The 14605-nt window shown below is 42.7% G+C and overlaps 1 protein-coding gene across 5 annotated transcripts in view; it reads left to right on the top strand.

Annotated features, from left to right (window-relative positions):
- Positions 1-242: 242 nt before the first annotated feature.
- The window catches only part of PRRX2 (paired related homeobox 2), a 192640-nt gene continuing 178277 nt past the window's right edge, over positions 243-14605 (top strand). For all 5 annotated transcript variants that reach the window (XR_013981410.1, XR_013981411.1, XM_080989976.1 and 2 more), the window contains exon 1: positions 243-588. Coding sequence is in view for 3 of the 5 variants with exons in the window: in XM_080989976.1 (XP_080846102.1) it covers positions 336-588 (253 nt within the window). In the remaining 2 variants the exon portion in view is untranslated. The remainder of the gene's footprint in view (positions 589-14605) is intronic.

Below are 14605 nucleotides of genomic sequence, written 5' to 3' on the forward strand. Positions count from 1 at the left end.
AGCGGCTCGAGAAGAAGCCAGAGAGAGTTTTGTGGGCTAGGCTGAGCAAGGGGAAATTGGGGGCGCGCTCCCTCGCCCTGTTTCCCCTCTCTTAGACGTCGACACGAGGCAGACCGAGATCTTCCCATCTCTTTTCCCTGGGAAACCACAGCCAGGAAGAGCAAATCGGGGGTGTAGCGGGGGTCATCAGAACTTTTTTTTGGGAGGGGAGTAAGAGGGGGGAAAGGCAAGGAGAGCCGGATCGCTCGCAGTCTCCTGGGTTTGTGGGTGCTGGGTGCTGGTGAGCCGGGGTGGGTGGGGGGTCAACAGGCGCCCTGGAGCCCCCCACCTCCGCGATGGACGCTGTGGCAGCCTTCGGCATGGATAAGCAATTTGCCCCGAACCCGGTGCGGATTTTGGACCCTCCGGACAACCCCCAGGCTCGGAAAAACTTCAGCGTCAGCCACCTCCTGGATTTGGAGGAAGTTGCCGCCGGCATGAATGGGGCAGCCAAGGAATCCGGCGCAGAGGCGAGGGAGAGCGGCAAGGGCGGGCCGGACCCCTCTGGGGGCAGCAGCGGGAGCGAAGGAGGAGGCGCCCTTCGGGAAGGTGAGCGCTTTCTAGATGAAAGGGGGAAGAGGAAAGAAGAGGAGATGTCCTCAGACTTTCTTTTTGAGGGGGGTGTACTAAAGAATCTGTGACGATAGGATGTCCGGACTCATCCAACATCTGTGAAATGGGTAGGAAATGCCAGCCAGGCCTGGGGGAATCCACAAGCTTTCACACGCTGGCAGCTTTGCTCGCAGCTCCTCATAAAGTCCACCTACTTGGGAGTCAGCCCCACTGAATTCAAGAGGACTTGACTTATGAGTAGACATGATCCAAATGGTGCCGTTTATGGCAGATTTGGGGCCTGATCATGCCCGTTGTAAAGCATTTCACAGTGATCACACAGAGTGATCCTCATCAAAACACCATCCTTTATATTCCCCCCTTTCTTATTTCATCTAAATTTTCCCATAGGTTTATTGTTTATAATTTATTGGGTTTTCCACAAAAAATGGCAAATCCAGATTAATTGGTGAAATGAATAACAGGTGGTGTTTTGATGAGAACAGCATTGTGTCGATGCTGTGTTGAACTTGTGTGCAACAGCCATCCCAAATCCACTATAAAGTAAGGTGTGCGTAGGTTCCTTCCACATCTTCCTTAGTGGAAGCAAAAGCGCTGTTGAAATTGGTATCCAATTGGGCCCTGTTCCTTCCATTGGGCCTTGCACTTTGTATTTTTTTCTGCAGGATTGTGCTCCTCTCTCTCTCTCTCTCTCTCTCTGTCTTTCTTGCATCTTTTCATAATCACACACTCTGAGTCTGGGTTTATAGGACCAGCATCCTTTCCTGCACAGTGCCTAGCATGTAGTCCCTTTGCATTAATCTGGTTGGCCACTGTGAGAACAGGATGCTGGACTAGATGGCCCCTTTTGGGGGTCTCTTTTTAGGTGCTTAGGTTCTATATGTTAGCTCCAGGGTCAGAGGCAGCAATGCTTCTGAATACCAGTTGCAGGAAACTGCAGAAGGGGAGAGTTGCTGTTTCCAAGGGCACCTGGTTGGCCACTGTGAGAACATGATGCTGGACTAGATGGGACATTGGCCTGATCTTACATCCCTGCTATTTCAATGACCAGTAGTTCCAGTGGTTAGCAATAGATTCCCCTCCCCCCCCCCCCAGGCCTTGGAAACTGGGGAAAGAGGTGGGGGTTTTGTTTGGCAAACAGACATCTTAAAGCCATGGAGAGGGGTTTTTGCAGTTCATCTATGCTCTGAAATATGTTTGTGCGTGAGCAAACGCCATGGAGACTATTATAAGCATCGTGAAATGTGACATCATGACAACAGCCACACATCCAAGAAGATTCCTCCTTCTTCTCTTTCTCCTTCTTCTTCTCCTTCTCCTTCTCCTTCTCCCTTCTTTCAGGATACAAATTCTTCAAAAGGAGGCTTACAAGAAACATAAAATTTATATGCTGCTTTTCAGCCAAAAAGACTCCCAAGGCAAGAATAAACAGATGTACACAAATACAACACAGAGCAAATACAACATAATGCAGAAACAAATGATGTAAATTCAACACATTTCAACAGTATCAGAAACCAAACGCATCTCTGCTCCTGCCAAAAAAAAGGCAGATGACATTCCCTACAAAAATGTTAAGGGTGAGAATACTTAAGCATATATAAAATGTCATCAGAAAGCTTCCCACAAGGCAGATGGGATAGATTAGCGCAGGAGTGGTGGTGCTAAAAAGACTGCTTGGTTTTGCCATGAATACCAATGGGTAGTTGAGTTGCCTGGACCATAATTTATTGATGAGTTCTCAAGAGCCTTGGGGCTGAAATCATCACCAACTATATAGGCACAACTTTGGTCCTGAATGCAAAACTCTGCCGCTAATGGTTCACGGGTGAGGGTCCAAGTCCTGACAACCTGAGTCCTAAAGGACTTTGTTCTAATGCTGATGGTTCCCAAGGCCTCCCAGAAAGTGAAGCTTCCCCCTGGAGAACATGCTTACAGTCACCTTTGCAAGTATTCCCAGGCATAGGAAGGATGAGTCTGAACTGTCCTTAATTTTAGCTGCCTAAAATATTATTGTTGCCATTCATAATAAAGTTAAGAATTTTAAGGGCCTTAGCTAGAAGAGCTCGACGTGGTTTATGACTAGTAATAAGATATTATCATCATTATTGTGAGTGCTGGATTAGGCCAAAGGGGGCCTAGCCGATCCAGCATCCTGTTCTCACAGATGCCAGTAATGGGAAACCCACAAGCAGGATTCTACAACAAGAGCAACTCTCCCCTCCTGCGGTTCCCAGTGACTGGAATTCAGAAGCATCACTGCCTCTGACCATGGAGACAGAGCATAGCCATCCATGTAAAACATAAGCACGCAAGCAGAGCTCTGTTGGATCAGGCTAACGTGAGCCCATCCAGTGTAACATCTTGTTCTGACAGTGGACAACCAGATGCTTCCATTGTTGTTGTTGTTGTTGTTGTTGTTACTATTATTTATTGAATTTATATACCTTCCTATACCCGGGGGTCTCAGGGTGGTTCACAGAATAAGAAATTTGCAAGCAGGACATGAGCACAAAGCATTTGTCTGCTACCAGGGTAATTTCAGGGGCACCTTAGCATGCTTGCAAACACTTGTGTGCTCCCCCACTACACCATAAACTGCATGTGTTGCAAGGACGCACTGGTTAGACTGGCCATTTTTACGGCAATCTGGTTCTGCTTCTTCCTGCATTGGTCTTAGCGATACTCATGCATGTGCATCCACAACATCCAGGAGGCTAAAAGTTCTCTCTTTGTTTTCCATTTTCAATGTCATATATGGGGGGAAAATGCAACAGGCATCCCTTGGAATCAATCTGCACAGCCCAAAAAATATTCTGTGGAGAGCCCCAGGCCCAGAGAGAGAGGGGGGCACCATATGGGCCACTTGGCCCAGGCCTCTGATTCCAAAGGGGGCCTTGGTCAGCACATTCACAATTGCAGGGGATGCACTGGGGCGGACGCGGAGGCGCAAAGGCGGCGGTGGTGGTGGGATTCCCTGGGGCCATGGCTGGCAGCGCGAGAGAAAACCTTCTCCGGCGTCCGTCACCGAAAGAAATTGCTGTTCAAATGCTAAACTTGAATTTGGAAAACGTTTTTCCAAATCTTCTAATTGCATTATGCATTTTCTTATCATTACCAGCTACAGTGGTCTCCAATGAGAGAAGTTTCAATATATTAAAATGAATTAAGTCTTTCTTTCAATTAACAATGGCTTAAGAACGCCTAAATGGTTTAGCAATGATAAACATAAACCATGATAAGGCAAAGTTGCTTGATTTTTGCTGTGTAATTCGAGAATTCGCAGAAAAGAAATTTATAAGACTTCAGTTATCCCCAGGGTAAAAAAAAAAGGGGGGGCACATTCTCTACCTGGCCTGGGCCTCTGCCTGGCTCTGCAAGGCCCTGGAAAGCCCTGTAAAAATGAAAAGACTATGGACAACCCCCTTTCATTTCAATGGGGTTTGAACAGGAGAACATCCCATTAGATTTGGGATACATAAGACTTAAGCACCCAGCTATGTGCTTCAGATCTCAAGAGGTTTTCCCTGGGATACATTGTGCTCTCAAGGACTTCCTGAAAGCTCTGACAGAAGTATAAATTTGTTGTGCATAATCTAGCTTAAGTATACCCATTTGAATGAATAGGAACTGTCACAACTGCTATTATGGGGTCAAAATGACTCTTGTGGGTGTCCCCATCCATTTAAATGACCACCCTGTGAAGTAATGAGAAGGCTGCAGCTTTGTGTTAGCGAATGTGCTTTGCATGCAGAAGGTCCCAAGCTCAATTCTCAATGGCATCTCCTGGTGGGGCTGTGAAAGACCCCTTGGTTAAAAATCTTGAGAGCTGCCGCCGGTCAATGTTGACAATTCTGAGCTGCATGGACTCTTGGTCTAACTTGGTATAATTTCTTGTGTTCTCATTAAACCAGCCTTTAATTCAGAACTGTGAGGACTGGAATCTTTATTTTTAAGGAAAGGGTCAGAACTCAGAAGCAGAGCATCTGCTTAGCATGCAAGAGGTTTGAGATTCAGTTCCCAGCATCTCCAGATTCGGCTGGGGAAGACTCCCTGGCTGAAGCCCTGGAGAGCGGCTGCCAGTCAGTGTTGACAATTCTGAGCTAGATGGAACAAAGGCTCCACCCAGAATAAGGCAGCTTCCTATGTAGGTCACTCTTCTAACCATTTCACAAAGGAGACAACTGAGACTGAGCTAGTGGCCCCCATTGGCAGAGCTATGATCTGTATGTCCAACTATCACCGCAAGGACCACCTTCCTATTACTCATTTATTATAATTTATTACGGTTACACACAGCCCTAAAATCCTAAAATAGGCTGAAGGGTGTTGCATAGATGCTTTTTTAGACTGATTGATTGATTGATTGATTGATTGATTGATTGTATTTATTTTTGGTGGGTTTTATAGTCTGTCCTTCAGTCAAATGCCCAGCTCTGTTGCTCCTGTGCCTTTAGTTTAGGGGATTGACTTGCAAATGACAGCAGGTCTCCCAGTTGTGAACAACAGATGCTGTCTTGATGGAACTCCTTTTTCATAGGCAAAGAAGGAAGCCAACATGACCTCCCTCCATCTCATCTTTTGGAAATTTTTAATTTCTAACCTAGCTTCAGTTCAAATAGCACTGGGATGAAAACAGAAACAACCTTCCAAGCATGGCAACTCATAATGATCATGAGAGCATGGTGCATTATCCCTTGATGACACATTTAGTGATCTAGACCCGAATCACAGCTTTTCCTACACAAGGTGGGCATCCTATTGCAACTCAGTTTGGCTTCCCTCTTCCCAGTCTGTGAAACCAGAATAATAATGTTGATCTGCTAAATGGTGTCCTGGTGAGGATTGGTGAAATTGTAGCCTATAGACTTAAATATAAAGGAAAAGAACAAATGTTAAGTGAAATTTGCAGTGCCTGGGGGACCTCAGAATTAGGAAAAGAAATCCAGAAAGACTGCTTCAAATATTTATTTCATATTTATTTATCATTTATCACAATACTGTAAATAAATGGGTCCTAATTGGTTGGGCCAACCCTGAGCCTTTAGGCATCAATAACTCCTTTTACCAGGCTCCCTTTTTTGCAATGGATGCTCTGCATGAGAATAATTTCATTTCATTTCAGAAAATGTATATACCGCTTGATTGTAAGCAAGCAAGACAACCAACCAACCAACCAACCAACCCTCAAGCAATTTTTTTTTAAAAAAACACCCACACAAATTATCGGTAAGAACTGTTAAAAACAACTATTTAAAACATTTGCAAATAATTAAAATAAAAACCTGATTAAAATAATTGCCAACAATCTGCATAGCTGGGTAAGCTTTGCCTAAAACAAAAATGTTTTTTAGTAAGCACCAAGAACAGAACAGTGAAGGCACCTTCCTGATGTCAACAGGCAGGGAGTTCCTGCCACACCAAAATATCAATTTCATTCATATGCAGAATTGGTATTGTGTGGCACCTGTAACAGTGGCCATTCCACTGACTGAAGCAGTCGAGTGGGCACTTGTCAGGTAAACTGGTCCCATGTTGCTGAGGGCTTTATATACTAATAGGGACACCTTGAACTTGGTAGCAAATTGAGAAGACCTGAGCAAAGTGTTACACTAGGGCCTCTCCATCAGCTGATGGTAACATCACGTGAATGTTTCCATATAGGGAACAGGCAGACGCAGAGAAAACGACAACATTCTATCCAAACATATAGGGTATTCTCCCCATTAACCTCCAATTGCAAACCATTTTCTGGGGTGGGGGGCAGTTTTGATGTTCAGATGTACATTCAAGAACTGTGTGAGAAGGCCTTTAGCCAAGCCATTGTCTTAATGGCAGGCACATGCAACCGTGAGCGGGATCAGGGATAGGGTTACAGAAATCATATATTTTTGGTGCGGGGTCGTGGTGGCCACCATTGTTCTTTCCTGCATGCATGGGAGCTTAACCCTTATGTGCCCACTTAACTGCTTTGATCAGTGGAACTGGCCCCGTAAGAACTTTATATTTTAGTGTAGCAGCTCCTTTACTTTGGAACTCCCTGCCCCTTGATACTTGGCAGGTGCCTTCACCGTAGTCTTTTTGGTGCCTGCTAAAAACATTTTTTTGCTTAGACAAGCCTACCTAGATGTTTATTTCGAAAGCTGGTGTGAGTATTAATTTGCCCTCAGTCTATTGTTAACATTAACAACTTAAGACTTTCAAAAGAGTTATAATCTTTTTCAAAATTCTTAAATGATTAACGTTAATTTTCCTTATTGATAATTTCATTGTTTAATTGCTTCATATTATTTTTAGTGAAATAAATAAATAAATAAATAAATAAATAAATAATAAATAAATAAATAAATAAATTTACTCTAGAGCCAGAGCAGAGTTCATGTAGTATTATATACTTGCACTGTGTCCTGTTTTGCTTCAGGGGATAAAAGACTAGCTCAACACTCCTCTCCCTTCTGTTAGTAATGGGAGAAAAACACGTATGGATTCCTTTCTCATACAGAAGAAAAGGCACCGTTCTTTTAATGATGGCACAGTTCTGTGTCAATTACGTGGGAGTACGTTAGCACTGAATTTAGGAAGCTGTACTTCTCAGCAGAAATAAGCCTTTCACATTTCGAAGAATGCAGCAGAATAATGATAAGGGCTCTGGCAAAGGTGGACTAGCAAAAAAGGCCAGGACAGCATTTGATATATGGGAACTTATCTTCCATTACTAAGTAGAATTGTCTTACTGTTGATTATACAAGCATTCTTGCTTGGTTTGGTCAGGGGTTTTTTTCAACCAGCTAATAGGAAGAATTCCTGTGTTGGATAATAATTGGGTTGTGGTTTTTTTGTTTTTTTTTTAAATAAAAATAAGTTTGTTGCAAAATCCAAACTAAAATAACCAAAGTGGGTGAATTAGTGTCTTCCTTAATTTCTTACCTCTACTGTGCCCTGAATCAGCTCCCCACCTTCCTGACCGTCCCACCCAAGGTAATTTGTGAAAAGTGTGTCAGTTAACTCAGAACTGGTTTCTAAGAAAGGAGTTAGCCTGGGAAGCTTAACAGATGCAGATCTGAATTCTGATCAGAAGTTAGTTGTGTCTTTGGAAATTTAATGCAACCAGTGCCTCCTGTTGCCCATTGCATTTTAAAACTGTGTGGTGAGGACCATTGTTTTTTCTTTCCTAATGGAACGGTTCAGAGCCTTCCTCCCTTCTTTGATGACTTCCAAGGCCAGCAACTGTCTTTTCATTTGGGAATGAGGGTCCTGGGATTCCTATAATGCAAGAGGACAAGGTTCAGGAGACCAAAATATATTGATTGCATATGTCCCATAAATTGCATGCCTACGTACTGCCATGAGCACCAGCTGACGTACATTATAAGGATGTCTTTTTTTCATCTTCGCTTTTAAAATCACTTGTCCTGAATCTACGACAGTAATGCGTATCTGCAATCAGTTTGCCAGAACCTACCGCAGCATCGGTCTAAGTTTCAAAGTGACGTAGAATGAAAATTGGTGGCTTGGAGCACCTTTTGTTTTGGGCGAAATTGACGACTGCATTTATTCTCAGAAGGATCTGTATTCTTCTAACAAAAGCAGCCTTGGTTGGAACATAATATTTGATTAAAAAATAATAATTAAATGAAGCACATGAATACAGCTCACCCGGCGTAAAGCACTATTATCAAGTTCTTCTGCTTTCAGTGGGAGAGTTAAGCATTTTGCTTGCATCAAAGTGCTTGGCTCCGGTTCAGAAGCATCCCCAGATTTATTTGTGATGATTAAGAGCAAGTGCATCAGAAGTCTGGAAAGAGGTCCTAATGGAACCTGCGGAGTGTAAGAGTCAATTTTGGTATAATAAAATGTATGATGTGATCGAGGAGAAATTTCTGGACTGTTTTCATGGTAATTAGATTGTGGGGTAATTAGGCAATGTATTCTTCTTATTAAAGCCCCTTTTTCTTTTTTTGTAAGAGTGCTTTAAAGAGTGGCACACGTTGTGGGTCTACCACAATTGACTCTGAATCCTCTTGAGTCTAATGAAATTCAGCTTTTGTCCTTCTGTTGTTAGACTGAAGGACGGAGGAGAAAGGGAAAGTGGTCGATTCTAGGAATCAGTCGCTGAAAGACTAAAAATGCATTCTGTAGAAAACCTTTTAATGCGTGTATGTCTCTCTGTGTGTCATAGATGTCGCATTATATATATATTGAAATAAAATAATTAATCTCCACTCAAAGCAATTGTCAAAGCAGTGTTCTAATTTTAAGAACATTTATTCAGAAGGGAAGTTCCACTGATGGCAACAACATGGTTCTGGAACACTAATCAAGAGAGGGTCACTGTATTAAGGACATTAGTGGCAGAAGTCAAATCTGGATAGGACTTTTAACGTAAACCTACCAATTAACACTTTCTGAAATGGTACGCCAGAAAGCTACCTTGCAAAATCCACACTTCTCCAAATTTCCAACCAAATAAGGTGTACCCCCCACAAATTGTATATATTAAGGAAAGTGTGTGTAAAAATGCATATATTAGTTTTTTAAAAATGCAAGATGCATTTTGTTGTGGGAAATTGGTTTGCAAAATTGTGAACATTGGGCAAAAGTGCATACAAAGTTGTGTGCGTCAGGAGAAAGCTAAGCAAAATGTTGATGAATTCTCATGAGGATTTTTTTTTAATTATAAACTGATGTGGGCAACGTGAAAAACTGAACTGAAGGCTGAGGAAAATGAAAAATGGGAATAAACCAACACTCTCAGATTTCCCATAAGCTTCCAATTCATTTTATTAGATGGCAACACAATGAGGGTGAATATCTGGAATATATTGGTCATAATCCTACACATTTGCCACAATGAACCCTAGGGTTGCATTAGTCATATCAGGGTAAACCTGTTGAAGTAAGTACACATGAGACTAACTATGGCTTCAGTGGGTCTCCTCTAAGTAGGACATGGTTAGAGCCAGCTGACAGAAATCAATAGGATGATGCTTCCTATGGCAAAACTGTATTCTGTTGCTTGAAGAAGGATTTGCGATGCAATTCCATGCATGTTTACTCAGAAGGTAGACCCACGGTATAAACTGGGATCTACAATCTGATACATGTATTGAATGTTTAAATGTTTTATTATGTTTCTGTATATGCTGGAAGCCGCCCAGAGTGGCTGGGGCAAATCCTGTCAGATGGGTTAAATTTTAATTAAAATTAATGCAGTGTTACAAACTAATCCCAGTACAGTGGTACCTCAGGTTACATACGCTTCAGGTTACAGACTCCGCTAACCCAGAAATAGTACCTCAGGTTAAGAACTTTGCTTCAGGATGAGAACAGAAATCGTGCTCCGGCGGCGCGGCAGCAGCGGGAGGCCCCATTAGCCAAAGTGGTGCTTCAGGTTAAGAACAGTTTCAGGTTAAGTACGGAGCTCCAGAACAAATTAAGTACTTAACCTGAGGTACCACTGTATATATCCACTGAGAAACAGGCCCCATTAAATTCGATGGGACTTGCTCCCAGATAAGTGCATAAGGATTACTGCCTGTAACTTTAGCTAGATTGTCCTCTTATTTTTGTGTGGGGTGTGTGCAAAAAGAATTTCAGGGGACGGCAACTTATCTACCATGTCCCCACTGTAGCCTAGGGAGCTGAATGTCTAGTCCAGTGGTTCCCAAACCTTTTCAGGCCACTGCTCCCTTGGTTCCATACACCCCTCCCTCAGCTCCCAGCCCTTTAAAGATCATTATTCAGAATAGCAGTTTGCACAAGCCAATAAGGAAGACAAACACACAAGAAAATGCAAAACAGAAACAATCACCCCCCCCCCCAATCTGGTTGATTAGTTTAATTAATTCAACAAAATCGATGAACTTGATTCAGTGATACCAGATGTTGCATGCAGAAATATTTTTGCACATTCTTACTAATGAAAACTTAAGGGGGAAGGAAATTTACAGCATAAAATATTTATATATAACTACTTACCAAACATGTACAAACCTTCACCTATCACAGATGTTCTGCAATCAACAGGAAAATCAATATCTGTTACCAATAGTCAGCTATCTTGTGGCAACTCAGAATCACAAATACAAACATGACCAAAGGAAATCACTTTGAAAGCAGTTAAGAGCAGTAAAGCTTTAAACATGAAGTGAAGACCGTGTTTTGCTCAAGGCTCCAGCCTGGTTAATCATAAATACAGTACATATTCAACAAACTTGGAGGGACCCACCTCCAGTGCCCCCTGCCACCCTCTTGCCTCTTAGTGGCCCCAGATAATCCCCACAGGGGGGCAGAACCACCCACTTTGAAAACCACTGGTCTAGATTTTGCATCCATGTTTACTCACCAAGATTGCAGTGCAGTCAAGAAACAGCTGATGAATCATTTAGCTTCATTGATGTTCATGTTAACTGATGAAAAAAAGTCCACTGGATGAATCAGTAAAAAAATTCATATGCTTACTTTTGAATCATTTTTAATGTAAATACTTTTTTTTTTTTTTTTTTTAAGCAACAGCTCATAGATGGGAAATGGCATCTCAAAGAGTGTATGGAATGTGTGTTGGGGGGGATGGTTGGAAAAAAAGTTTGGGAACCACTGATTTAATTGAATGGCAATATGATAATCATTTTTGTGTTTCTGTATGCATAAACAGGAGGTGCCCGTGCCAATTTGCTCCGAATTACAGTACTGCATCTTTCCATTTGTCAAACCTGCTTTCCCTGCACCATCACACTGACATTCCCCCACAAAGCAGAGGGGACCTCCCCCCCCCCCCCAGCATTTTTGCAGAACCACATACAGCAGCTGCCTCAATTTAAATCTAAGCAGATTTCAGACAGTTGGGTTTCAGACACGGCTCCATTAGAAATCAGAAGGTGGAGACTCCCCCTCCCCACAATCTTTTAATAGATCTTGCAATTCCAGTGAAAAATGGCCCAGGAAAATAAAACCCCGGTGCTTAATTCTTATAGGAAGAACGCTTTGGATTTGTAATCCCAGAATGAGTTGTTGAAGTTTTTTTTAAAAAAAAGCCCCAAAAGCAAACAAAACATTATTATTTATAAAATGCTATTTTCCATTGTCACTTTGCTGGAAAAACCACAATAACATTCCAGACCAGGAGTAGCCAACTTCAAAGGATGTGGTATGGAGGCACAGAAGTGGTTTCAATACCATAACACACAGCTTGGATTTTTGTGTGTGCGTGTGTGATGAGAGAGAGAGAGAGAGAGAGAGAGAGGGGGGAGGAGGAGGGAATGTCTGTATGTAATTATGCTCTTTCAAGCCATCCTTATACTTGCATTAAGAGATGCCCACTGGATCAGTTGCACAAATGCTTCTCTCGCCAGAAGATAGAGCTGATGCTCATTCCTGGAGCTTGCTTATGGTGGCGATAGTGGTGGTGAGGGAAGGGAGCACTCATTCAACTTGCGGGTTTTTTGCTCATGAAATCAATGACCACTTTTCATCTCTGTTGGGAGCGAAGGAAGCTGGAACTCGTAAAGAAATTGAAAAGGAGCCCTTCTGGAAAAGAGAGGGAACAGAGATCTTGTAAACACCCAGAAAAGTGGACTTTTACAGGGTCTTTATGTTCGCGGAGCAGGGAATGGAAAGGTTCTTTCCACTTCCCTCCCAGTTTGATCAAGGCACCTTGGAAGATGTCTCTAGAGGAGGATATCCAAGTCTCCTGCAATAGGATCTTCTTCTATGCTCCGTTCTTTCCACAAGGCAGGCCTCAGCAGGAAATTAAAGTCTCAACTCTGTCTTCAGAAGAGGGGGGCAGGTGGAGAATCGCATTTGCAAATCGACACAAGCGTCTCTCTGCTTCTTCTTGGTTTGTTTGGCTAGAGTTTCCCCTTGAGATGTTTAAATTACTGATGATTATTCCTGATTCATTTCCCTATTGAGTTCTAGGAAGGGTCTTCAAAGAAGATCCAAAGGATCTGGAATGCTACTGAAGTAGGTTTACAAGGAAGTTGGAATGGGGGAGAAACTGGATTCAGTTTGTGTTTAATGGCAAATCTACTTTTAACCCACATACATGCAAACCAAAACACCACCATCTTTTGAAATTTGTACTTCTCCCAATTTTGCAGTGCAGTTCCCCAGCCAAGCAATGTGCCCAAAAATGCATTCACTGGTGTCTACATTGGCATGTATTCATTTGAATCCCCTCTTGGCAGTGAAGCTCCCTGGGTGACCTTAATTAATCACAGCCTATTGTGGGGATTACATGTGCACTTGGACCTGAGAGACCAGGCTTAAGATCTCTCCACTTAGCCATGATGCTTACTGGATTGTGTTGGGCTAGTCACTGACCTAAGAACGATGGACGGCAGAGTAATTTTAGGTGTTGAATCGCTTTGATTAGTTAAGTCATTTATTTATCTCTTTAAGACTTTTATATACCACTAAATTAGGCTCTGTCATTGTGTTTGGGATGGGAGCATCAAAATACTGGTGTTGAAAAGTGAAGGGGTTAGGTTTAGGATTAGGATTAAGGTTGCTTGGGGATTTCCTATTAATGCATCTGATTGGCTGCTGTGAGAATAGGATGCTGGATTTAGCTCACTTGACAGAGCATGATACAGTGGTGCTTCGCAAGACGAAATTAATCCGTTCCGCGAGTCTCTTCGTCTTGCGGTTTTTTCGTCTTGCGAAGCACGGCTATTAGCGGCTTAGCGGCTATTAGCGGCTTAGTAGCTTAGCGGCTATTAACGGCGTAGCGGCTATTAACGGCTTAGCGGCTTTAAGAAAAAGGAAACAAACTCGCAAGAACTCGCAAGACGTTTCGTCTTGCGAAGCAAGCCCATAAGGAAATTCGTCTTGCGGAACGACTCAAAAAACGGAAAACTCTTTCGTCTAGCGAGTTTTTTGTCTTGCGAGGCATTCGTCTTGCGGGGCACCACTGTACTGTTAGTCTCAGGGTTGTGGGTCCAAGCCTCCCATTGGGCAAAAGATTCCTGCATGGCAGAGGGTTGGACTAGATGACACTTGGTGTCCCCTCCAACTCTACAATTATGTGATTCTGTGACTAGATGGACCATTGACTAGATGGGCCCAGCAGGGCTCTTCTGATGTTCTAAGAGGTAGCAACTTTACCAAAAGGTTATTTGTGGGCGGGTGGCAGCTAAATGTGGGGTTTCCTTCATATTTCTGGAGCTGGTTTTTATGTGTACTATTTATTTTTATTCCCGAGAGAATGCTCTGTTTAGCCATTAATTGTGTTTTCTAGATTGTGAAAATTTCCATGGTTGGTTTTTTGGTTTTTTTTGACTTATCTTTTATTTAAGGTATTTTGATCTGTGTTGCAAACAAGAAGCGGTCCAAACAAAATTCTGGTGCTTGGCTTACAAGGAGGTCAAAGGGAGGCACATCCAGTGCCAGATTTACGTAAAAGCTAAACATGCTGTAGCTTAGCGCACCACTCTCTTGGGCGCCCCCCAAAAAATTAAAGAAAACAAACCTGGATGTACATTTCCAAAATATAAGATAACTGCAACAATTACTTTGACAAAATACATATTTTGTTATGTGCAAATGGCTTTAGATACCTATTAGGTTCCTAAATTACCATATAGCATATATTCAACACAAAAAATAGCTGGACATATAAAGGGCCCCATTACCTTCAGTAGCTTAGAGTCTCATCAAACCTAAATCCAGCCCTGGGCACATCCTTTGGTTTCATCCTTTGACTTCTTCCTTGGCTGTGGGCAGGGGGACATGATTTGACTAAAACTGAAGGGGCTTCCATTGACCGGGGCTTGTGGGTTGCATTAAACCTCCATATTGTTTCACCTCAACACTAGAGACCTGGTAAATGATAATCCCTGTTTTCCAGGTGTGATATTCCAGGCTCTGGTGGGAATGGTGGACAGGGCCATGAGGTCCTCAGGCCATTATGTAACACATGGTGGGTGTTTATCCTTCCACTCTCGAAATTTAAGTCTCCACAGCTCACAAAGACCATACTGGCTGTCTCTCAGTG

Source organism: Podarcis pityusensis, assembly GCF_964106645.2.
Source record: "Podarcis pityusensis genome assembly, chromosome: Z".
Classification (NCBI taxonomy): domain Eukaryota; kingdom Metazoa; phylum Chordata; class Lepidosauria; order Squamata; family Lacertidae; genus Podarcis; species Podarcis pityusensis.